The 27,488-nt window shown below is 37.7% G+C and overlaps 1 protein-coding gene across 3 annotated transcripts in view; it reads right to left on the bottom strand.

Moving 5' to 3' along the window:
* SMARCC1 (SWI/SNF related, matrix associated, actin dependent regulator of chromatin subfamily c member 1) overlaps positions 1–27,488 on the bottom strand; it is a 181,105-nt gene that overhangs the window by 106,390 nt on the left and 47,227 nt on the right. For all 3 annotated transcript variants that reach the window (XM_061196677.1, XM_061196678.1, XM_061196679.1), the window contains exons 7-10: positions 20,230–20,299; positions 16,835–16,910; positions 2,781–2,906; positions 669–790 (exon numbers count right to left, since the gene is read on the bottom strand). In XM_061196677.1, coding sequence (XP_061052660.1) covers positions 669–790; positions 2,781–2,906; positions 16,835–16,910; positions 20,230–20,299 — 394 coding nt within the window. The remainder of the gene's footprint in view (positions 1–668; positions 791–2,780; positions 2,907–16,834; positions 16,911–20,229; positions 20,300–27,488) is intronic.

Here is a 27,488-nt window from a genome sequence, read left to right on the forward strand (position 1 = left end):
ACATAAAACAGAAGCAACATTGTAACAAATTCAATAAAGACGTTAAAAATGGTCCACATCAAAAAAAAAAGTCTAAAATATGTTTTGAGCTAGACAACCCTGAAATTATTAAGTATCTACTTAGTACATAATCATAAAATTATTATGTATTGTCTACCATTTATAAGTATCTACTTCAGGCCAGGCACTGTGCAAGGTCTTTAAAGTCTCACTTAATCCCCACAACAACCTATTCAATAGAAACCAAAATCTCCACTCAAGCAAGATTCACTAAGTACAAACTTAGTGAATAAGGCACTACACTGCTGCAATTTGCAGAATATGGAGCAGACAGAGGTTCAACTCCTCTATAAGTCATTTGGATCATGTATGGGACAGGTGGTAAAACTGGAGAAAGACAGTAACTCTGGTGAATATAATTTCTTAAATTCCTTACCAGTCACACTTCTCAATACATACACTGATACAGAAAAAACGTTCTATTCGGAGACAGAAATGTATAAAAATGACATAAGATGCCCATCAGATAACATCCCATAACAAGATGAGCTATCAAAGCAAAGACTTCCAACCAAGTCAAAGTAAGACAAACGTCCAATGTAAATGTAAAAATCTGCAAAGTTCTTTAGTCTGTTTCAGTGCCTTCTGAATCATGTTGCAGTTCTTACCCTTTCTTCCCACTCTTCTTCCGGGATTCTGTCGGTGTGGGAGGTGGAGGGGAAGGTGAATGTTTCCTCTTTCGAGCATTAGCTGATGCTTTTCTATCTCTTCTCTCTGGACTTCTGACTGGCTAGGAAGAAGTAAATGGAAGTAAATATCAGCTAGCTTTGCTGACTCCTCAGTTTCTACAAACCCTTGTCCAAAGGTGAGTTTTCACAAAGATAATACCAAACACAATGGCTCAGAGGAAATGAAAGGCACAACATTAAGCATCCTGGACCATAAGCAGTCAGGAGACTTTCCCTGACCTTCCAGGTGATGCACCATCAATGGATATATTAGAACCATCCCACAGGTATTCAAACTATGCTATAAAACAGACATGCCCAAACCCCTCACAACTAAAAACTGTTCCTGTTCAAATTCTGTGTTCCCAGGTGGGAAGAGCATTTTCAATAACCACTGGAAAAATATGAAACACATGCTATTAAATTAATGAAATACAAAGACTGGCTGAATGATCTTGTGAAAATGTACCAGAAACTACTCCTAGTTCATCATTAAAAGGAATATAAGAGAAAATGACTCAAAAGAGGTAAAATTTTACAAGATTGCAATTTATGATTTAAAAGTCAACCCACAGGCGTAAAACTATCCCTATTTGCAGATGACATGATCTTATATATGGATAATCCCAAGGAATCCACAAAAAAAACTATTAGAGCTAATAAACGAGCTCAGCATAGTTGCTGGCCATACATCAATATACAAAAGTCAGCCTGTAGATAATAAATTTAATACCAATTTAATAAAACAGACCATAATAAAGAAAATACACCTAAAATGATCCAAAGTATTGCATCTGAGGTTGAAAAACGAATCAGAGATTAAAACATCAATTAAACATTAATGATTGGGACTTCCCTGGTGGCGCCGTGGTTAAGAATCCACCTGCCAATGCAAGGGACACGGGTTCGAGGCGTGGTCCAGGAAGATCCCACATGCCGCGGAGCAATTAAGCTCATGTGCCACAACTACTGAGCCTGCACTCTAGAGCCCGTGAGCCGCAACTACTGAGCCCGTGTGCTGCAACTACTGAAGCCAGCGCACCTAGAGCCTGTGCTCTGCAAGAGAAGCCACCACAATGAGAAGCCTGTGCGCCGCAACGAAGCATAGCCCCCACTCGCCGCAATGAGAGAAAGCCCACACGCAGCAACGAAGACCCAACGCAGGCAAAAAAAAAAAAAAAATATCCAAAGCAAATAGGGATGAACTAAAAATAAAAAGACATGAAAAAGACTCAGTTTTTAAATATTTTTTCTTAAAGATAAAGAATATATGGTGTGTGACAGACTTTTAGTAAGAAAGTCTCGGGGTTGAAAATAGGTATGAAAGAACTACACTTTCTAAATTATTGGTTAAAAGTATATGTCTCAAAGATTTTTTCAAAAAACTAAAATACAAAACAAAAAGCAAAAATCTTAAGTGTCCCCAATGAAAAAAGACTTCCAGAATCACAGGTGTCTATCTGAAGCTGTCATAACCCAACACTAACACATCTAAGCCTTCTTCTCAGTCTCAAGCCTTCCTCTAGTGACACACCCACCTCCCAACTTGTGACTTATAAGGAAACACGGATAAATATTTAAATGGTTGGGCTTCTTAAAGGATTAAAGAGTATTAAATGTCAAGTCCCCCTACCTGAAAAAAGGACTGAACTGTAACTATGAGACCTTTAAGGCCTATACTTTATACTACTATATGTTCCTTAACAAAGCTATTAAAAAATATTAAAACTAAATCAGTTCTCCCTTGGAAAATGAACAGCTAAGTTAAATTACCCTGTAATGACATTTGGTTCACAAAATTAATACTCAGATCTAGAGAACAAAATCAGTTGTACTACCTTGCACACTGCATGGGCCACTTTAAATCTTAATGACCCTCTGAGATTCTCATGCCCCTTTTTGGGGGATGCCAGCTCCTGAGATGGTTGTTATGGCCATTTAGTAACTTTTATATACACTTGATGGCTGAGAGTTTATTAATGAAGATTTGATAACATTCAGGCCAAGAAAGAAGAAAACACCAAGTGAGAAAAATGGTGCCAAACCAAATACCTCTTCATTCTTTGTTGAAATTCGCTGACGAAAACTCACGGGCTTCCTGTTCTCATCCACCTCATAATCCTCCTCATTCATCCATTCATTGAAAACATCAGTGTCCAAAATCCATTTTGCATGAACCTAAAATCACATCAAAGCATGAATATCTACATAAATAATAAATCACTACAGTTTTTTAAGTATTCAAAATGAAAGTAGCTGATTTATTACACTCAAAGCCTCAACTGCATAGAACAGTTTAAAAATATGACTCTTAGTGACAAATGAGTGGCAACTTAACCATTTCAATTTTTATTCCATGTCTTTTACTGAGTAAACAGTAAAAAAGCATGACTGGTTTTGTGTAGACTGAGGCTTTGATAACCAAGACCCTGAAATTTGATAATCATGTCATCTTTTTTATTTCAGCTTTATCTAGGTGTAAATGAAAAATAAAACTGTAAGATATTTAAGGTGTACGTTGTGATTTGATATACACACACATTGTGAAAGGATTCACCCCCCCGCCAGCGAGTTAATACATCCATCCCCTCACATATTTATCTTGCGTGCGTGTGCACGTGAGAACACTTAAGTCTACTCTCTTAGCAAATTTCAACTTTACAGTACAGTGTTATCAACTTTTGTCACATTTGACATTAGCTCCTCAGACCTAATTTATCTTATAGCTGAAAATTGGTACCCTTTTACCAACCGCTTCCTATTTCTCCTACCCCCCAATCCCTGGCAACCACTTTTCTACAGTTTCTAGGAGTTTGACTTTTTTTTTTTTTCTTTAAGATTCCACATATAAGTGGTACCATGCAGTACTTGTATTTCTCTATTTGGCTTATTTCACTAATCGTGGCATCTTCATCTTCACAAAAATCAGTGACAGAAACATTCAAAGGCAAAAGGCCAAAGTAAATCATTGCTTTAGGCATAAAGAATGTCTCTAGGTTTATACATTCGATAACATTCTAAGAAATGATGAAAGAGGACATTTACTGACATGTTGCCCAGCCCTGTCAAGTACACATGGTGCTCTAAAGAGGCCTTTCAGGGACAGTCAAGGTTGGGACAGGGTGGAGAAGTGAGAGTCAGATTTGGGGTTCTTTCCAGTCCTTTACATGGCCACTTCTTTCGTTTTTGGTTTTTTTTTGGTTAACGTTTCTAAGAATAAAAGGAAGGGTTCTCTGGATGTTATACAGATACACATGAAGATACAGATATATAGAGATATTTAAACCACAGGCCTAGCCTATATAATACTTCTATTTATTCAACAGTATTTCTCAAAGAGAGCAAAATTGGAATTGGGGACTAGACTTCTTTCCTGTGTGGGACTGCTGTTCAGTCATGGGTGGTGTGTGTGTGTGTGTGTTGCAGTGTGTGTGTGTGTTGCAGTGTGCGTGTGCGTGTTGCAATTAACATGCCCAGTCAAGAATCATTAAAATACTAACATGAGAGCAAAGAGAGCAAAAGAGAGCAGCAACTACAGCTATGAAGTCTTCAAGAAGTAAAAACCTACAACATGGCAATCACTAAGAGACTATATGGACTTGCCAATAAAAATATTTTGTCAATCTAAGCTCCCCACTGCTCCCCCCTTGTATTTTAAAAAAAGGAAACGTTACTACATTGGTTGTTAAGGATATTGCCTGAATCATATACTGCTTTAAGAATGACATCGACCTGACTACATGCCTCTTTTCCTCCCAAAACTAGAGCTACACAGTAACACACACAAACACAAAATTAATACCCGTCAAGGAGAATACAAGACCTTAAATAATGTAACTCGAAAAGACTTCTATATGTATAAATTATGAGAATAGGATATAAATAGAGCACATGAGAAACCTTAAGCTAATTAGAGAAAAAATCTATTTAAAGGCATGACTATGTTCAAGAAAAGGTAAATTAATTCAGTGATGTAATTAATTACAGAAAAATTTAATTCAGTAATTAATTCAGAAAAATTTATGTCACAGCATTCGAAAACATAATAGTCTTTTCCAAATTATTCATAAGTATGTATATATTTTAAAAGTAGAGCTGAATATTCACACTGTACATTCTTTACTATCCAGAAGACCTTGAGAGAATTCTCTTGAGAAAGTATGTTAGGACAGTATGGACAACTAATAATCATTTGTGCCAGGCACTCTGCTGAACACCTTACATATAATATGATCTTGTTTAATCCGGCTAAGCAAGGCAGGTTAGTCTCTCCAGTTTTCCAAATCAGCAAACTGGGGCACACAGTGTCAGCAAGCTGCCCAGTTACTTACCTACCAAGAGGCAAAGCTTTGCACGGAGTTCTGCCTAAGCTCTTATGCCACTATGCTCTATTACCTGTCTCATAAAAACACCTTAGGGTCAGAATAATATAATAGGTTATGCAACCTTCAGCAAAGTTATCTAAGTTCTGTAACCCAGTTTCCTTACCTATGAAATGATACGATGGTAAACTCTGCTATCAAGCCCAGTCCTAAACTTCTGACAACTATGATCTTCAACACAGTATGTTTCTAAAAATCCTTTCGTAATACTTTACAATGTTATATGGCTCACAAGTCATATAGTTTATCCCTTTAATCAACATTTTTTTCCAAGTAACAACTTAACTCTGTTTGACTAGACAGATGTCTAGATTTGACTACACACAAAGATATATGTTTGAAACTGCTAGACAATGCTGGAGGCTGAGTAGTTCTAACATTAGAGAGCACAGTTCACATTTTTTTCAAGTTTTCAATGAGAATAGTTTGGTTATAACCTCTCAGATTACATTTAAACGTAGTTTTTGTTGTTGTTGTTTAAAATCATCTTCCCTGAACATAATGGGACAACACAAATATAGGAGGAATTGGTATGCTTTTTACTGGGGGGGGGGGGAAGGGGTCAGATACTAAATATTTTAGGCTTGCAAGCCATATGTTCTCTGTCTCTACTCAACTCTGCTGCTATAGTGTGCAATCAGCCACAGAAAATACATAAATGAATGGGTTTGGTGGTGATCTAATACAATTTTATATACAAAAACAGGTGGCTATAATTTGCCAACCCTTGTAAAAGGAAAAGTAGTTTTATCCAACTGACACTCCATATATGAGGTTTAATAGAGAAAAAATTTTCCAAAAATATACTTTAATTACTATATGATCATTCTGAGATGATCAATGAAATGTGAAGAAAATTATACAACTTTACTGAAAGATATAAAAGACCTAAATAAATTGGGAGATAAATTGCCTCCACAAATTGAGAGGCTCAGTATTGTAAAGATGTCAGTTTTCTCCAAGTTGTTCTACAGATTAAATTTAATTCCAATCAAAATCCCAATGAGTTCGTTTAACATGGACCTTAACAAGCTGATTCTAAACTTTACACAAAACAGCAAAGACCCAAAAGACTCCTGAAGAAGAAAAAAGTGGGAGTACTCAAGTCAGAACAAATAACTAATAAAACTTTATAATAGAGCCAAGAAACAAATCACGACATACATAAAAATTTACTTTTAACAGAAATGGCATGGATCAGTGGGGAGAGAAATCCAGCTTCAATATTTTTCCACCTTGAAACTATAGCTGATCTAACAGAATATGGGGGAAATTTTTTTTCCCTACATCATAACATGCTTAAAAATTAATTCCAGGTAAATTAAAGATCTTTATATATGAAAGGCAAAACTAAAGAATTTTTAAAGATGATTTAAGAGAATATCGTGATGACCTTGGGATAGAAAACAAAAAGGTAAGCTACTAGGAAAACCTATTTTTTTAATTTTTATTTTGTAATAAATTTATTTATTTGATTTTATTTTTTATTTTTGGCTGAGTTAGGTCTTCGTTGCTGCGCGTGGGGGCTTTCTCTAGTTGCGACAAGCGGGGGCGACTCTTCGTTGCGTTGCGCGGGTTTCTCATTGCAGTGGCTTCTCTTATTGCGGAGCACGGGCTCTAGGCACGCGAGCTTCAGTAGCTGTGGCACGTGGGCTCAGCAGTTGTGGCTCACAGGCGCTAGAGCGCAGGCTCAGTAGTTGTGGCACACGGGGTTAGCCGCTCCACAGTACACAATATGATTACACTGATATTAAAGCTTTTTAAATGTGAAAACTAAAACAGGATTTGTGTAGTTTTGTGTGTGTGTGTTTGTATGTGTGTGTGTGTGGTAAAACTACATAAAAAAGACAAGCCAAACATTTAGAATAATGGTTAGCTCTGAGTGGGCAGGCCAAAGGATGAACATGGAATGTTTCAAACGTAATGGTAATGTTCTTTTTTGAGAGTGGCAAGTACACAGGTGTTTTTTAAAACTGTGATCCGTTTTTATTATTCATATTTAATAAATATTAATATCCACAATTTAACATTTTAAATTAAGTGCTAACTTTCTCATAGCAATCACATTTCCTCTAGAGCAACAAAACAATACATAAGCATTGTTTTATACAATAATAGAGAACATAAGATTCCAGTTCAAATATTCTGACTAAAGACATGCTTAGTTAGCTCCTTTTCTCTAGGTTTCAGGGATAAGATCTTCAAGCATTAAAAAGTATTATACTAGGATTATATTCTCTTGAAGGTAAAATAAAAATGCAAGTTCAAGAAGAAAAATAAAGTATATAACACACTTGACTTTTAACGAAAAGCATATGCATTTATTCTTAAAATGGATAACAGTGAGCACAAATTGGAATTTAGACTTCATAGGATACATTAAGAAAAAGTATTTAAATATGATAAATTAATTTAAAAAGGATAACCAACAAGGACCTATTGTATAGCACAGAGAACTCTGCTCAATATTATGTGGCAGCCTGGATGGAAGGGGAGTCTGGGGGAGAATGAATACATGTATATATGTATGGCTAAGTTTCTTTGCTGTGCACCTGAAACTACCACAACATTGTTAATCGGCTATACTCCAATATAAACTAAAAAGTTAAAAAATTTTTTTTAATTTAGTTTGTAAATACAAACATAAAAGCAAAAAAATAAATAAACATGAAAGATTCCATGTACTCAGTAACTATTTAAATTTCTAGTGAAAAATTTTATATGTTAACTAATGTAAAAGGAAGTAGGGGACTTCCCTGGTGGTCCAGTGGTTAAAAATCCGCCTTCCAATGCAGGGAACGTGGGTTCAATCCCTGGTCAGGGAACTAAGATCCTACATGCTGCAGGGCAACTAACCCCGTGCGCTGCAACTACTGAGCACGTGAGCCACAACTAGAGAGCCAGCAGGCCGCAACTACAGAACCCACGCGCTCTGGAGCTTGCGAGCCACAACTAGAGAGAAGCCCGCATGTTGCAACAAAAGATCCCACATGTTGCAATACAGATGCCACATGCCACAACTAAGACCCGACACAACCAAAAATAAAATAAATAAATAAATAAATATATATATTTTTAAAGTTAAGTAGTTCCTAATTTTGCTTTCTTGGACATACATGATCAACAAAGTTTGAAAACCACTGATTTAAAGTATTTGTAATTGCTTTTATTGCAGGGTGGGCATTCTTTAGCTATTGTATTTCCCTTTAAAAGTCATTCTAGGGACTTCCTTGGTGACGCATGGTTAAGAATCCGCCTGCCAATGCAGGGGACACGGGTTCTAGCCCTGGTCTGGGAAGATCCCACATGCCGCGGAGCAGCTAAGCCCGTGCACCACAACTACTGAGCCTGTGCCCTAGAGCCCATGAGCCACAACTACTGAGCCCATGTGCCACAACTACTGAGCCCATGCGCCACAACTACTGAAGCCTGCTCGCTTGGAGCCCATGCTCCGCAACAAGAGAAGCCACTGCAATGAGAAGCACGCACACTGCAATGAAGAGTGGCCCCTGCTCGCCACAACTAGAGAAAGCCCGCGCGCAGCAACGAAGACCCAACGCAGCCAAATAAACAAATAATTTTTTTTAAAAAAGTCATTCTATTTTCCTAAAAACAAGACAAAGAAATGCTATCAGTTGCCTCATTCCTTATAAGAATTTGTCATTCCAATAAATTGTACCCAGGAATCAGGGGGAGAGTGGGTGTGAAAATCACAGAAACATCACACAAGGCAACAATTGTTGCACTGGCACTCTAAATGAGGATTCATCACTTATTTGTAACCCATACATGGAGACACAAAAAGAATGGTTAAAAATTTTTCTGTAGTCTACACGTCAAGTAAAAAAGTTTATTTCTAACAAAGAAAGGCCGGATTTTAAAAGTTAACATTTCCCGGACTTCCCTGGTGGCACGGCGGTTAAGAACCTGCCTGCCAATGTAGGGGACACGGGTTTGAGCCCTGGTCTGGGAAGATCCCACATGCCGCAAAGCAACTAAGCTCGTGCACCGCAACTACTGAGCCTGCGCTCTACAGCCCGCGTGCCACAAATACTGAGCCCGCAAGCCACAAATACTGAGCCTGTGCACCTAGAGCCCGTGCTCCACAACAAGAGAAGCCACCGCAATGAGAAGCCCGCACACCGCAACGAAGAGTAGCCCCTGCTCACCTCAACTAGAGAAAACCCGCGCGCAGCAATGGAGACCCAACATAGCCAAAAATAAATAAATTTTTTAAAAAAGAAAAGAATGTCTCTATGTGTATAACTGGGTCCCTTTGCTGTACAGCAGAGATTGGCACAACACTGTAAATCAACTATACTTCAATTCAAAACAAAACTACAAAAAAACCCCACCATAACTAAATTAAAAAATACAACTAAATATTTACAATATACTCTAAACATTTAAAGAACTTTTATTCCTCTAGGAGACAACAGAAAAAACTTACCAAAAAATGAGAAAAAAAATTTTAAAAAAAACATTAAAAAAGACCCTTGAAAATATAAAAAGATGTTCAACTTCACTCACAAAAAGAGATACCAAATTAAAATTAACATAGATACCATTTCTCACATATCAGGATTTGCAAAAATTCAAATGCTTGACAACATACACTCTCTTGGTGAGGCTATGAGGGAAGAGGCACTCTGGCTTCACTGTTTACAAGAATTCAAAATGGTGCAGACTCCCATGGTAGAGGCACGAATCTAACAAAACTATGTATTTTCATTTACTCCTCAACACAGCAACTCTAATTCTAGAAATTTACCTTGACCATACACCTTAAAGAAATAAGACAATACATACGGCACAAGGTTATTTATTGCAGCTTTGTCTGTAATTCTAAAATAATGGCAACTATTCACATTTCCAAGTATAATGGAGCACTGTGAAGGTATGACCACCAAGAGTTTCCAGGAAAGATTAAGCAGAAAAGGCAAAGTATAAAAGAGGGAAATAAAAAAATATGCAAACACCTACATATTTTGGCAAAAAGAAACACAGGAAGGATAAGCCAGAAAACAATAAGTTTATTCTACCAGGAATGGGGAGGTGGGAATAGAATGAACTCATGGGGAAGTATACATTTTTTGGAAGCATACATTTTTTGAAAGCACATTAGAATTCTACATATTCAAAATATAAAACTAGGGAGATCCCTGGTGGTCCAGTGGTAAAGAATCTGACTTACAATGCAGGTGACGCGGGTTTGATCACTGGTCAGGAAACTAAGATCCCACATGTCGCGGGGCAACTAAGCCCACGTGCCACAACTACTGAGCTCACACGCCTCAACTAGAGCCCGCGTGCTGCAAATTACAGAGTCCATGCGCTCTGGAACCCACACACCACAACTACAGGGCCCACATGCTCTGGAGCCTGCATGCCACAACTAGAGAAGAGAAAAAACCCGCACGCCACTAGAGAGAAGCCCGCACACCACAACGAAGAGCCTGCACACCGCAATGATGACCCTGCGTGCGGCAACTAAGACCTGATGCAGGCAAAAATAAATAAGTTAAATAAATAATAAATAAATCTTAAAAAATAAATATATATAAAATTAAATCAGCTTGGATGGGAAGAGGGAGAGGAAACACCAAAACTGAAAACAAACTGAAAGAAATAAACCTAACAATACTTCAAATAAGTAACAACCGCACTGAAGGGAGGGGAAAAAAGGTTCATCCAGGTAACTCATGAACACACTATTTGCCAATATATAATACACCCTCAGTCTTGGGCAGGGCTAGGGGAGCAGGAGAACCACAAACATATCTTGAACTCTTTTAGTATTTTTGTTTATGATAGTGGCAGGGGCAAAGCAATTCTGAAACTAATTTGAACGTATTCATGAACCGGGTAAATGTGTTGATGCTGGGAGGCAAGATTCTTACTCTCGGAAGAAGAGACATATAAATATGGAGTAGGGGAGGGCAAAAAGGAACACTGTGGGGACAGATTAGAACTGGAGGTATCATTATGGCCTCATTATTTCTAAAATATATATATTATGTGTATATGCACGTATATGTGTACTCAACTACTGTTTGCATTTGAGTTTACAGATACATAATAGCTCTGAATAGAAAGGACCTAGAAGCAAAGATACTTCAGTAGCACTGAGCATACCTGTACCCAGATCGTGGTCTCTAATATCTTTTCCTACTGAAAGAAATGAGAGCTCCTCAGAGAAACAGCTGATTCTAGGCATGAGGAATGGAAGGTACTAAATGAACCTGGAACATCTTGCTATGCCCTAAAGGAGGTGCTCAAAAATGACAAGTGCATCACAAGGATGACAAGCCAAGGACTTCCCTGGCAGTCAAGCGGTTAAAACTTCGCCTTCCAATGCAGGGGGTGCGGGTTCGATCCCTGGTCGGGGAGCTAAGATCCCACATGCCTCATGGCCAAAAACACCAGAACATAAAACAGAAGCAATACTGTAACAAATTCAATAAAGACTTTAAAAATGGTCCACATCAAAAAAAATCTTAAAAAAAAAACAACAAGGATGACAAGCCAGCCTGAAGGGGCTCCCAGTAGCCAAATATGAAACAACTTCAGCACAAAATAATGAAGTAATGAATTACTGACCACTGAAAAATTACAATTCCATGAATTCACACTGACAACAGACAGATAAATAAATAAGTAAAAGAGGGAAAAGGAAGGGTTCTTGCTTACAGGAGAACTCTGAAAGCCAACTGGTAAATGTGGAGGGAAGGGCTGGAGTAGAAAAGTATCGCTGTGTAATCATCAAAGAAAAGACTGGTTCAGGCAAGAATTCTAAGTGGATGCTAAACCTGGGTGACGGAGGATTTTGATGAGAAGGAGGATATCTCCATGGTCTAAAGAATCTTTCACAAATTGTTTATAAGTTGCAAATGGAGGGGAAAAGTAACCATACAGTGGAGCCATCACAGAACACCTTAACTGGGTGATTAAGATCAGCAGTGAGGAGGGACTTCCCTGGTGGTCCAGTTGTTAAGACTCCATGCTCCCAATGTACAGGGCCTGGATTTGATCCCTGGTCAGGGAACTAAATCCCACATGCCGCAACTAAGAGTTCACACGCCACAACTAAAGATCCCACATGACACAACGAAGATCCCACGTGCTGCAACTAAGACCTGGCACAGCCAAATAAATAAATATTTTTTTTAAAAAAAAGATCACCAGTGAGGAGCAGATGGACACAGCATGCCTGCCAATATGATGCCCTGAGAAGGACACATCGCTCATGCAGCATTCTAAGTAGACTGCACAGACTGAATCAACCACAAGGAAAGATCAGAAATTCCAAATGAGAAGTATTCTTCTGAAATTCAAAAACATGGTAAAAGGCAAGGAAACACTGTGGTAATGTTACAGATTAAAGGAAACCAAAGTGACATGACAGAGGAATTCAATACCTGGTATTAGACAGAATTATGTAATAGGAAAAAAATGGGTTTTTTTGTTTTGTTTTGGCTGCGCAGCACGTGGGATCTTAGTTCCCCAATCAGGGATTGAACGTGGCCCCAGCATTGAAAGCGCCAAGTCCTAACCACTGGACTGCCAAGGAATTCCCCAAAAAATGTTATAAAAAACATTTTAATCAAAATGGATTAAAGACTTAAATGTAAGACTGGGTACTATAAAACTCTTAGAGGAAAACATAGGCAGAAAAACTCTCCAATATAAATTGCAGCAAGATCTTTTTGGATCCACCTCCTTGAGTAATGAAAACAAAAACAAAATTAAACAAATGGGACCTAATTAAACTTAAAAGCTTTTGCATAGTAAAGGAAACCATAAGCAAAACGAAAAGACAACCCACAGAATGGGAGAAAAAAATCTGCAAGCGAAGTGACCGACAAGGGATTAATCTCCAAAATATACAAACAGCTCATGTAGCTCTATGTCAAAAAAAAAAAAGCCCCCAAAATGGGCAGAAGATCTAAATAGACATTTCTCCAAAGAAGACATTCAGATCGACAAAAAGCACATGAAAAGATGTTCAACATCACTAATTATCAGAGAAATGGAAATCAAAGCTATAATGAGGCATCACCTCACACGAGTCAGAAAGGCCATCATCAAAAAATCTACAAACAATAAATGCTGGAGAGGATGTGGAGAAAAGGGAACCCTCCTACACGGTGGGTGGGAATGTAAATTGGTACAGCCACTATGGAGAACAGTATGGAGGTTCCTTAAAAAACTAAAAATAGAACTACCATATGATCTAGCAATCCCACTCCTGGGCATATATCCAGAGAAAACCATAATTCGAAAAGATATATGTACCCCAATGTTCATTGCAGCACTATTCACAAAAGCCAGGACATGGAAGCAATGAAATGTCCATTGACAGAGAAATGGATAAAGAAGATGTGGTACATACATACAATGCAATACTACTCAGCCATAAAAAAGAATGAAATAATGCCATTCGCAGCAACATGGATGGATCTAGAGATTGTCATACTGAGTGAAGTAAATCAGGGAGAGAAAGACAAACGTATCATATGATATCACTTATATGTGGAATCTAAAAAAATGGTACAAATGAACCTATTTAGAAAATAGAAATAGAGTCACAGATGTAGAAAACAAACTTATGGTTACCAAGGGGAAAGCGGGGGGTATAAATTGGGAGATTGGGATTGACATATACACACTACTATATATAAAACAGAAAACTAATAAGAACCTACTGTATAGCACAGGGAACTTTACTCAATACTCTATAATGACCTATACGGGAACAGAGTCTAAAAAGAGTAGATATATGTCTATGTATAACTGATTCACTTTGCTGTACAGCAGAAACTAACACAACATTGTAAATCAACAATACTCCAATAAAAATTAATTTAAAAAAAATTACTGGGTCAAGTGGCAACACTGGAATATGGATAGTAGACTAAAATATTGTGTCAATGTTAAATTTAATGAACTTGATTACTGTACTTATGTATGAGAATTTCTTATTCCTAGTAAACACACACTTACTGGAGTAAAGGCCCATTATATATGCATCTTTATCTCAAATGATTCAGAAAAAACATATTTATAAACAGATACAGACTATAAATGATAAATCAAAATGGGAGTAAAATGTTAACAGGCAAATCTGGATAAAGGATATACAGGTATGCCATGTACTATTCTTTTTCTTGCAACTTTTCTGTAAGTTTGAAGTTATTTCCAAATAAAAAGTGTCTTTTAAAAAAAAAAAAAAAAGACTAATTTTGGTTAATCCCATTTTCCTCATATGGAATCTAAAGCTCAAAGGCTGTCTTCCTGAAAGTCACACAATTAGAAATAGGTTGAACCAGGTCTAAAATCTAACATTTTGATCCAATTTAAGTGCTCCTTACACAATATACAAGTCAATAAAAATCATGTAAAATCACCCATGGAAAGGAGCAGAGCTCGCTGTAAAAATACTGATTCTGGGACTGGGATGGGAAAATTACAAAGGAGTTTGGGGGCCTTCCCTGGTGGCGCAGTGGTTAAGAATCTGCCTGCCAATGCAGGGGACACGGGTTCAAGCCCTGGTCCGGGAAGATCCCACATGCCGTGGAGCAACTAAGCCCGTGAACCACAACTACTGAGCCTGCGCTCTAGAGCCCGTGAGCCACAACTGCTGAAGCCCGTGCACCTGGAGCCCGAGGAGAAGCCCACACACGGAAACAAAGAGTAGCCCCCGCTCACTGCAACTAGAGAAAGCCCGCGCGCAGCAACAAAGACCCAACGCAGCCAAAAATAAACAAAAATTTAAAAAAAAAAAAAAAAAGGAGTTTGGAACATCTTTTTGTCCCAGAAGGTAGGAGGTATGCAAAAATGCATCAAATAATGCCAAAAGGTCACAGGAGGTGGCTTAAAGGCGTTCCCACTGGCCAAATTTAGATCATTCATCAAAATGAAGAATGGTAGTAATGTCACTGCTTTGTGAATGCATAGACCACAGACACACATAAAGGGAGAAGGGAAAGCTTGTCCCTGCTGCAAAATGCCAACTGCAAGCACAGATGGAATGGATAGAACTAGAAAAGCACCAGTAATAACTTAATTCAGTCACAGAAATTATTAATGGATGAGCAAACCTTCAGACACAAATTCAATGAAAAAAGTATATTTATGTAGTTTCAAAGTATTTCCCTATAAAATATTTTAAATGTCAATGAGAAAAATGGTAATGTTACAGTGGGAAAACCAGGCAGACAGTACCTTCACAAATGATCAAACTATGAGTCATAATGGGAAAAATGGACAATATGAGGCTGCCAATATGATGCACTGAGAAGGACACAATATTAGTTATGGAGTACTGCAGCCAAAAATACATAGCATGAATATAATAAGAAGGAAATACACGAACTAAAATTCAGGGACATTCTAAAACAACAACTGACCTATATATTTCAAAAATGCCAATGTCATTGAAGAAAAAAGAAGGCCTGAAAGTTCCAGATTAAAGTAGACTAAAGAGATGTGACAACTAAATGCAGTGTGTGATCCTGAACTGGATCCTGGATCAGGGGAAAAACTAAGTATAAAGCTTATTATATCAGTGGGACAATTGGTGAAAATGGAATATGGGCCCTGTATCAGGTAATAAATTATTTCAATAATTAACAACAGGGGGTACTTCCCTGGTGGTGCAGTGGTTAAGACTCTGCGCTCCCAATGCAGGGGGCCGGGTTTCGATACCTGGTCAGGGAACTAGATCCCACACGCATGCCGCTAACTAAGAGTTTGCATTCCACAACTAAGGAGCTCACATGCCACAACTAAGGAGCCCGCAGGCCACAACTGAGGAGCCCACCTGCTGCAACTAAGGACCCCGAGTGCTGTAACTAAGGAGCCCACGAGCCACAACTAAGACCTGGCGCAACCAAATAAAAATGAATATATAAATATTTTTTCAAAATAATAATTAACGGGCTTCCCTGGTGGCGCAGTGGTTGAGAATCTGCCTGCCAATGCAAGGGACACGGGTTCGAGCCCTGGTCTGGGAGGATCCCACATGCCGCGGAGCAACTAGGCCCGTGAGCCACAATTACTGAGCCTGCGCGTCTGGAGCCTGTGTTCCGCAACAAGAGAGGCCGCGATAGTGACAGGCCAGCGCACCGCGATGAAGAGTGGCCCCCGCTTGCCGCAACTGGAGAAAGCCCTCACACAGAAATGAAGACCCAACACAGCCATAAATAAATAAATAAATAAAATTAAAAAAAAAAAAAGAGTTCAGAAGTTAAAAAATAATAATAATAATAATAATAATTAACAACGGGAATCTGGAATAAGAGTATAAAACACTACTTTGTTTTGTATTATTCCTGCACTTTCAAAATTATTTCCACGTTAAAAGTTGAAACCATTATAATAGAAATGATTAGTAAGAGAAGTCTGTATCATAATAAAAGCCACGCAGGCACTGCTTCCAGCCTTCCTAAATGACATCATCAACGATGTCCAACTTCACTCCTAACACTCTCAACTATCTCAAACCACAATCTAACTTTCCTTTGGGGTCTCCTCAAACATCACTGCAGATATATGATCTAAGACCTGGATAATGAGGTCTTCATGACCATAGGTATCTCTTAATAGGATGACAAGAAAGGAAGAATCATCATTCTATCTCTTTAAAACATTGTTGTTGAGAACAGCTAAGAAGGGCTATTAAGTTATGTAAGAATAAATTTTGTTTTAAAAAGGATCTTTCACCTTCCATGGCTTTTCTGGAATTGGTGGATCTTCAATTTCCGCATCAACATCATTACTATGGACCCAAGTATCATAGCTGTAAAGAAAATGAAAAAAGGAAAAACAAATTAGAACCCAAATTCATTCACTAAAAAGACTTTGATCAAGAGGTAAAAATACATTTTAGAAATACTATTAGGATCCAGTAATAGCAAATTATCACATACTTTTATCTCTAACACTCTGACAAGAAAACTCTTCTGCAGAGGTCTACAGTAACCTTCACATCGTAAAACCCAAAGTTTAAAAGCCTCAGTCCACAGAATTTCAACATGTTGATCACTCCTCAAAGCATTTCCCTTATTTGTCCTCTAAGACAGTACTATCATCTGGCATTCCTTCTAGTCACAAGCCTCTCTCTTCAGTCTCCACTGCCAGTTTCTCCTCTCCTCCCAAACCTCTTCAACACTGGAAGGCCCCAAGTTTCAGTTTTTGGAACAATCCTCTTACTTATTCATTCTCTTGGTGATCATCTCATGCAGTTCTATGCCTTCAAACATATACTGATGACTTGAAATCTCATACCTGCCCTATTCTCTGAATTCTGCACTCACAAATTCAACTGCCAATTCCACATCTCTCATTACGTGTCTAATAAAGCTTTCAAACCTAATACTGATACACTCAAAATTCAACATATAATGCCATCCCAACTCCAACAATGTGATCTAGCCAATCATCCTCCTCTCAGGAAATGCCAATTCCACTTTTCCAGTTGTTGTGGCCAAAATCCTTGCAAGATATCCTTGACTTCACTCTCAATTACATCCTATAATCAAACTATCAACAACTTCTACCACTTCCACCTTCAAAATATGTTTAGGATCTATATAACTTCTCACCCTTCCATGTTGACCCAAAGCCCCTGGGAGTCCATTTTTCACACAGCAACCAGAGCAATCCTTTTAAAAACTAAGTCAGTCCACACCACTCACTGTTCAAAACCTTCCAGCTCCCACCGAACTCAGAGTTAAAGTCAAAATCCGTACAGTGGTTTGCCAAGGCTTCATGATCTGGTCCTATGACCTCATCTCCTAGTACTCTCCCCTCACTCATGTTATATTCGACCCACATGGGCTTTAGTGGTATGCTTTGAATATCAGACGGTGGCCACATCATGCCCTTTACATATGCTCCTCATTACCCAGATATCCATCTAGCTCACTCCCTCCTATCTTCACATGTCTTTGCTCAATGGTTCTCTTATCAGTGAAATCCAACTCACTGATATAAATCACTCCCCCTACTCCACAATTTTGAAATAAGCATAAAATTACCTACCAAATTAAAACTTTATCAACGCTCCTATACTGGCCAATAAATTATTATAAAGCTAAGTGATATCTAAATGAAATATAAGTATAGTAACAAGCATTGGCTTCCTTTAGCCACTTCTCAGAAGTCAGCTGAAAAGCATTTGGAACAAGTACAGCTCAACAGACCTATTAACAGTACTCTGGTAAGTTTTCTAGGAACATCTAAACATGAGCTGGTGAAAAAAAGTTCCTTTGCCAATTAATTAACTACCCAGGTAAAGACTGCAATGGTGAGTAAAAAAATTAAAAACCTTATATTCTTTAAGTCTTGACAAGAAAATGTTACAATAAGAAGTGAGGGCACAAACTATAGTTAAGAAAGTGAACTAACAAGGCCCCTTGAGAAGGTAGGACATGAGCTAGCCATTATAGTTTATTTGATACATAAAAGGCTAGCAAACAAGCTAACATGTCTTATAATGTGTTACTATAAAATTCATTTCAATCCTATACTTTATGTAGTTTGTCATAAATTTGAGTTTCCACCGAAGTGTTTCAAAGGCAAGCTGAGTTCCTGTAATAGTTCCTATGATACTGAAAAGTTTGTTTTAATAGTGACATGAATACCTAAAGCCTCGAGATAAGAAATGTTCTCTAGAAAGTATTTACTTAAATATTATTAATTAAAAAAAAATGTTAGTTCATGTAAAGTGGTCAATTATGGTTCAAAAAAGGTTGATAAGCAAGCTGACTTGATTTGGTTCTAATTAAGTCAACTTGTATGAAAACTGTGAATATATTCTTAAAAACTTGAAGATATCTAAAGACGTATTTCTTCCTCAAAAAATATATTTATAAGTAAAATAAAGTCACTCAAATAGATTAACTTCAAAACAACACATAACCAGACATTATATGTCTCCTGATGAAGAACACACACCTATGCAAGTCTTGTTCCTTCCCTAAACTGAAATAGATTCTGATCAACTCCAGAGAATGGAGAAACATGTTCAAATACACCACAGTGATGCCATAAAAAATTCCACACTGTGGTAAACTCTGCAGGACAAACAACCTGGTTTCTTAAGTAATACACTGTAAGGAGGGGTGGGCTTCCCCACAGGGAGAACCTATAAACTGAAAAATACTTAAGAAACATATCAACTAATCACAAGATGTGTTTAAATTCTAATTCCAACAAATATCAATCTTATCAATCAATCAAATATATCATATGACAACAATGACTTGATATTTGACATTAAGGAATTCTGTTAAATTTTTTAGGTTTGACAGTGGTATTGTGCTTTTTTTTTTTTTTTAATGAGTCCTTATCTTTCAGAAATACATACTGAAATACTTATTACTGAAATATTGAAATGATATGTTTGGGATTTGCTTCCAATAATATGATATGGCTAGAAGTGGATGTGGATACAGATGAAAGAAGACTGGTCTGACATGAAAAACCCAAAACGGAGAGTCTCTCCACTTGAAAATAGTGAAATGAACACTTAAACAGCTCTACCGTAGGTTTAAGAAGATGAAGTACATGAAAGGTTATCCTTATTCCTAAATGCCCCCTATGCAGGCATAAGTTTAATTAAACAAGAACCACCATTTTCACTGACATTTGTTCTTGTTTATAATATTCTTTATTCACATTTAGATACTAAAACACGGTATGAGTTATGATATATACTTCATTTTAGACATAATTTCATCCGTAATAGAATGGCATAAGTATTTAAAAATAAATAAATAAATAAAATAAAACTAACCAGTCATAAAATACCCGGAAGAAAAATTCATTTCTTAGAGGAAACAAATCTAAATTAGCAGTCTAATACCATACTGAAGGACTGTTTTGGCAAACACAGCAAACATATCAGTTTAAGATAAATAAAGCCTGTGACTTCATTGAACTCTGTAACTTAATAAATAAGAAAGTCAGTAAGAGAATACTCAAAAGAAGTGAGTTCAATGACTAAAACAAATCAACAAAATTGTCCCTATTCAGAAAGCGAAACTATATATAAATAACTCTGGCTTGCACTGACAAAACTCTTTATACCAGATGTAAGGACATATCAACATTACCTGTCTGGGTAAAACCCCCAATGCACTAACACCTGCTTGTCTTTTCTCATCACAGGTCTCAACCACTCTTCTGAAAAGGAAAAAGAAAAAACTTTAGTCAATCTGACAAAACAAATGAATAAACTATTACTTAGACTTAACTTTTACCTAGAGTTTTTGGTTTGCTAGTAAGCTCCTCCCAAAAATCTTTCCTCCTAATTGAATGTTATCTGCCATACTAAGGGGAAGTTTTTCAGCCGTGTATTCAGACTTACTAGATTCTAGGCCTATTATCCATCGCTCTTGACAAAACCAACTGTCTACTTTAGTATTTAAAATACTCTCCCCTCCCATCCACCTGCCTATTTGTCTCCAGATCCATCCAAATCAATATCACTATATTCTTTACTGCCTCATTTCCCATACAGAACCTCTCCTCCCTTTTTCTGTGAAGCTTTGCAATTACTATGCATCGTTCAAGGTGTAAGTCATGCTTCATCTCCTTGATGAAAGTTTTACCAACTACTCTTTTTCCTCCAGATCCACTTTCTCTGGTGTCCTATAGCACTTTATAGTGCTACATCAAAGGTTTTAACAGTAATACTATTTTTATTATTCTTTAATGACTTCCTATCTGTTAATATAGTCCTCCCAACAAGAGTGTAAACAATATGATCACATAATGTAGATATTCTGATTTCAAGTTTCCTTACCAAAGATAGGTGCAAATTTATATAATCACATGATTCTTGTTGATTTAATCACAGTTAAATCACATCTCCATTTCAGTACTTATGATTCCTTTGATAGTCTAAATTTAGCTTAGAAAACTTGTTTCTAGTACTAAAAGGGAAATGATGAGGTAAGCCCCTTGAAGCTCACATAATAGCAAAATAGAAAAACTAAGTGAAATCAGCCAAGTAAAATTGGCTTCTCATTGCCAATTTCAACATGAAATAGCCCCACCTTCACTGACTGAAGCCATGAAGCCCACACGCCTATGCCCTTTTTTAAGTATCCAACTGCTCACCTTACTATCTTGAAAGAAATCAGGCCCTGTTCCTTAACCTGATATCCCAAGATGGCCAAGGAATAAGTGAAAAGGCCAGTGGGCCTTTCAGAACTCGCTCTGTATAAATAAAATATACTGAGACTCTCTAGTAAGAGCTGTCTTTTACATAGAATACAAAATCTATCTCAAAGGTTGTGCAGCTTTAGGAGGTAAAGAAAAAAGGATATCTATCCTTTCTACAGCTGACTTTTATAAAGATTGTGACACTGACTGTCTTTGAAAATTTTCCCAGTAGCAGAAATAACTAAAAGTTAGAGATGTGAATTCACACTATTCCCGGAGATGACAATAAGTTACACAGAATCAGTTTAAAAAACCGTAATTTTCAAGTAAAATTTAGTCCAAACTCAGAATATATAAACAGCTCTTGCAACTAACAATAAAAAGACAAATAATCCAACAAAAAATAGGCAAAGGACCTGAATAGACATTTCTCCAAAGAAGATATACAAATGTCCAAAAAGCACATGCAAAGATACTTGGAACTCATTAACAATTAGAGAAATGCAAATCAAAATCACAAAGAGATACTGTCTGACACTCACTAGAAAGGCTAATATTAAAAATCAGGAAATAAAGAGTGTTGATGAGGATGTAGCAAAATTGGTATCTTCATACAATGCTGATGGGACTGTAAAATGGTACAACCACTTTGGGAAACAGGTTGGCAGTATCTCAAAATGTTTAACATAGAGTTGCCAGTATGACTCAGCAATTCATTGTCTAGGTATAAACATAAGAGAATTGGAAACGTAAGTCCACGCACTAACTTGTGCATAAATAAACATAATGGCATTATTATTATAAATAAATGTCCATCAACTTTCCATTGGCTAAACAAAAGGTAGTATATTCATACAATGGAATGTTATTTGACCATAAAAGGGAATAACACACAGGAAGTGATGTCAGCAAAGTGACAGATAGGAAGGCTCAGACTTTGTTCCACCAGAGACGACTTAACAATATACCATCCAAAAAGCCCGGAAACCAATTAAGAAGTCGCACTACCCCAGGTAAGCTCAAAGCCGAGAACAGCTGCATTGAAACAGTAAGAAAAGTCATTTCATATCAACCACAATTACAATTCCCCCAAGCCAGCAGAGCTCAGCAGGATCAGGAGGAAAAGCTCAGCTCTCAGCTTCTCCCTTGGGCTGAAAAGAAGAGCGGTTGTGTGTTCAATGTTCCTACTTTTCAGGGGGCTACCAAGGGACTACTTTGTCTCACCTGACTTGGAACACTAATGGAACTGGCATATTTTGGATGTGTGGTGGTCACAGAGAAGAAAAAAGAGCTCAGAGGTTTACTGTAGCACCAGAGAACCACAGTGCCACAGATGGCTGGCTCAGCTTGCTGTGATCAGGAGAAAGCACACAGAACCCAACTTCTTCCTTGGTAGGGAAAAATTAGAGGGAATAAACATCCAATGTTCTGGCTTTTAGGTGGGCTGCCCAAGGGACAGGTTTCTGTCTTAACTAACTCAGAGTGCTGATGGGGAACCAGCATAATCTGGAAGCCTGGGCACTCCAGAGATCAAAGAGGGTTCACTCAGTGGCTTGTTGCAGCAACAGGAAACTTGTGGTACAGCAGCCAGACACTAGAGAGAGCAAGAGATTATAAGTTCCTGAAAGAGGAAACAGCAAACCTCTCTAACAGAGAAATTACATACTCAAGCCCAGAAATTGTTTGAGGGATGCCAGGATCTCAAGCTGAGCTGATTGGTGAAGGTCTTCCCCTGTACAAAGCCAGACCATAAAGACTGGGAGATGTGGCTGTTTTTTCGAACGTACAAAACAAACACAGCAGAAGGGACTTCTGTGGTGGTGCAGTGGTTAAGAATCCGCCTGCCGGGCTTCCCTGGTGGCGCAGTGGTTGAGAATCTGCCTGCCAATGCAGGGGACACGGGTTCGAGCCCTGGTCTGGGAAGATCCCACATGCCGCGGAGCAACTGGGCCCGTGAGCCACAATTGCTGAGCCTGCGCGTCTGGAGCCTGTGCTCCGCAACAAGAGAGACCGCAACAGTGAGAGGTCCGCGCACCGCGATGAAGAGTGCCCCCGCTTGCCACAACTAGAGAAGGCCCTCGCACAGAAACGAAGACCCAACGCAGCCAAAAATAAAATAAATAATTAAAAAAAAAAAAAAAAAAAAAGAATCCGCCTGCCAATGCAGGGAACACGGGTTTGAGCCCTGGTCCAGGAAGATCCCACATGCCATGGAGCAGTTAAGCCCGTGCGCTACAACTATTGAGGCTGCGCTCTAGAGACCACGAGCCACAACTACTGAGCCCGCATGCCACAAACACTGAAGCTCGTGCACCTAGAGCCGTGCTCCGCAACAAGAGAAGCCACCACAACGAGAAGCCCATGCACCGCAACGAAGACCCAACGCAGCCAACAAACAAATGAATAAATAAACACAGCAGAAAATAACAAGACACAGAAAGGGAAAATGGCCCAATCAAAGGAATAAAATGAATCTCAAAAGCCAACCCTAAAAAAACAAAGATCTATGGATTACCTGACAAATTCAAAATAACCATTTTAAAGAGGCTCAAGGTACTACAAGAGAACACAGTTAAACAACTAAACAAAATTAGGAAAACAATATATGAACAATATTAAGAACATCAACAAAGAGACTGAAACTATAAAAAAGAACCAAACAGAAATTCTGGAGTTGAAGAATATAATATCAAAACTGAAAAATTCTCTAGAGGGGTTCAACATCAGACCTGGCCAATCAGAAGAAATAAACAGCAAACACAAACACTGGTCATTTGAAGATACATGTATATGTATAACTGAATCACTTTTCTGTATACCTGAAACTAACACAACATTGTTAATCACCTATACTCCAATATAAAATAAAAATTTTTTAAAACCTGGCCATTTAAAATTATCAAGTCAGATGAACAAAAAGAAAACAGAATTAAGAACAGATAAGAAAACCGAAGGGACTTATCTGTCCATCTAAATAATTTATTTTGAACAAGATTTAGTCTGTTTTCCTCTTCTAAACAGTATGTCAATTTTTAAGAATTCTCTTCACTTATTTTCTTCTCTGAGGAACTACATATTCCTTCTGCTAAAACCAGTAATTCAACCTATGTTCTTAAACCAAGCCCTTTATCCCTACCAGGTCTCAACTCAACTATGTGCTTCAATTTACTTTTGCTCTGCCCAGAAATACACTGTAAAGCCACCACTGAAAGACAAAACCCAAACTGTCTGGTGGGTGCCATCCTCCACTTTCTTTTCCCTGCCATACATCCTGGGAAACCAGCGATATTCCACCAACTCTACAACTTGCTCTCATTTCCAAGTTACTGAAATTTCATTCCCAAATTATTTCCTGACTGACCAAATGCCCTGTCTTAGGCTTCACTTTGATTTCTTTGTAGAAAAATTCCATTGCCCACCTCATTTGTTTGGAAATGCTTTCCTTTCCTTATTTTCCCTTGACTATTAAGATATGGACCATCCTGGTTTGCCACCTATCTCCTTTGCTCTCCTGATATATGAATTTATCCCATCCAATGATTAACATACCTCCTCACTCAGCAATTTAATTCAGAGCTTCCCAATGGGTCCTGTTCTCTAACCAGTCTCCTTGTATCTGGTATCCCAGAAATCAGCTCCCAGGAAAATTTTCCTACTACAGCCATAGTTGCACGCTTCTCTTCACCAAAATCATCAAAATTTGTCTACCCTCTCCCTCATCCACCAAATAAAAACAAGCCTCTTTAAACCAGACTCAGGTCCTCTCACCTACCCACTTATTTCCCACTATCTAAGACACACAGCCAAACTTTGCCATTTGCTTCTCCTCAAATTTCATAATTTACTGCCTCTATGCTTTTGCTTAATTTGTACCCCCTTCTAGCATGCCATACTCAAAATATTACTAATATCTTAAATGTCACCTTTTATTTTAAACTTAACTAATCTTCATAAAAGGTATACCGCATCTGCAAGGGTTTTACAACATGATCTGTAATGTGTTGTGGCTGGTACTGTTATCATCTGCACACTCATCTAAAACAGTACCTGTACGGAGCCCAACACAGAGCTTCGTTGAGAGTCAACATTTACTTGACAGCCAGTTATTCTAAGGTAAATCCTATAGTGTGAAGAATCACATTTTACATTAAAAAATAACTTCCAATATATTAAAAGTAAAATTTAAATGCCATCTCCTAATAATTACTACTGATAGCAATACCAAGCAAGCATTACTATATAGTAATCGAGGCTGTACTTCAACAAAGGAGAAAAACAAAGCCAGCATGAATAAGGAATCATTAAGTATCTAAATGTAACAATTACAGTTCACATCTTTTGTTAAAAGGCAATTTTTTTTCCAAAAAGTTCACAACCTAGATGTTTTATACCAGCCTTATTAGTGAAAAAGAGTCAGCCAGCAACAGAAGGCTATCATAAACAGCTATTCACCACCTCCATCTAGTGGAAACCAATTGTTATTACCTAACAGGATAAAATCTGAGAAACCACCAGTTAAACACTGAAGGCAGAGTGAAGTTTCACACTTTATAAAAGCATCATAATCACAGAGCTAAAATTGTGACTGTTACAAATAAAATCAAGCTTTCAGCATCAACACTGATGATGAAAAGACTTAAATGTCACAGCTAAAACTATAAAACTCTTGGAAGAAAAGACAGTTGTAAAACTTCAATGACACTGGATTAGGCAATAGTTTCTTAGATTTGACACCAAACACACAAGCAAGCAAGCAAGCAACCAACCAACCTAACCTCTTACAACTGTTTGTAATATCTGTTGGATCTGTAGTGATGTCCCCCTTCCATTCTTGACATTATTCTTTCTCTTTTTCTCGCTTATTTGCAGCATGACTTTAACAGCCTTATTAGTTTTTTCTAAGAACCATTTCTGAGATTGCTGATCACCTTGCTATTGTATTATTTTCTACTTCATAAAGTTTTGCATTTATCTTTACTATTTATTTCCTTCTTCCTTTAGGTTTAACTTGCTGTTGTTTTCTAATTTCTTGAGATAAATTTCTTATGGACCATTGATTTTTCAGTCTTTCTTTTTTCCTAATATATGCATTTAAAGATATAAATTTCCCTCTGGGCATAGCTTCAGCTGCATCCTACAAAATTTAATGTTCTCGTACTTTATTATTCATTTCATAATTATTCAGCTCCAAAGATATTCTATTTCCATTGTAATTTCTTCTTTGACCCAAGGACTATATGGCAATATATTTCTTAATTTTCAAGCATCAGGGATAATCTTGTAATCTTTTTGTTATTGACTTCTAGCAAAACTGCACTGGTCAGGAAAAAACACTCAGCATCAGATAATTAGCCATTCAAATCTGATATAATTTGGCTTCTTATATAGATGTCCTACATGGATATGTTGTGCTTACAAGACTTGATCCCTATAAGAGATCTATTTCTCAATCTAAATTAATTAACCGTGTTAGTTAATTCATAGTTTGTTTCCCAATTTTCCAACCCTTGAAAGAATGGTTAGCACAAATCAGTTTCCACAGATCTAATGAACTCTGGCCAATGACAAAATCAACTTTTATGATAGCAGAGTTGAAGATCAGAATCTGAACCATTATAAATTCACCAAACTAAAATATTGCTGAGGGCTTCCCTAGTGGTGCAGTGGTTAAGAATCCGTCTGCCAATGCAGCGGACATGGGCTCGAGCCCTGGTCCAGCAAGATCCCACATGCCATGGAGCAACTAAGCCCATGCACCACAACTGCTAAGCCTGTGCTCTAGAGCCCATGAGCCACAACTACTGAGCCCACACGCCACAACTACTGAAACCCACGCATCTAGAGCCTGTGCTCCGCAACAAGAGTAGCCACCGCAATGAGAAGCCCGCACACCTCAAAGAAGAGTAGCTCCCCCTCTCCGCAACTAGAGAAAGCCCGCGCACAGCAACGAAGACCCAACACAGCCAAAAATTAATTAATTAAAAAAAAAAAAAGAACAACAATTAAATCCAAAGTAGGCAGCAGAAAGGAAATAAAAGATCAGAGTGGCAATCAATCAAATAGAAAAGAGCAAAGCATTAGAGAAATTCAATGAAACCAAGAGCTGGCTGCCTGAGACCAATAAAAAATAAATAAATAATATTAATTAATTAATTAATTAATTAAAAAATATTGCTGAGGGGCCCTGTTTAGACAGTCAGTAAGC

Source organism: Eubalaena glacialis, chromosome 7 (assembly GCF_028564815.1).
Source record: "Eubalaena glacialis isolate mEubGla1 chromosome 7, mEubGla1.1.hap2.+ XY, whole genome shotgun sequence".
NCBI classification, from domain to species: domain Eukaryota; kingdom Metazoa; phylum Chordata; class Mammalia; order Artiodactyla; family Balaenidae; genus Eubalaena; species Eubalaena glacialis.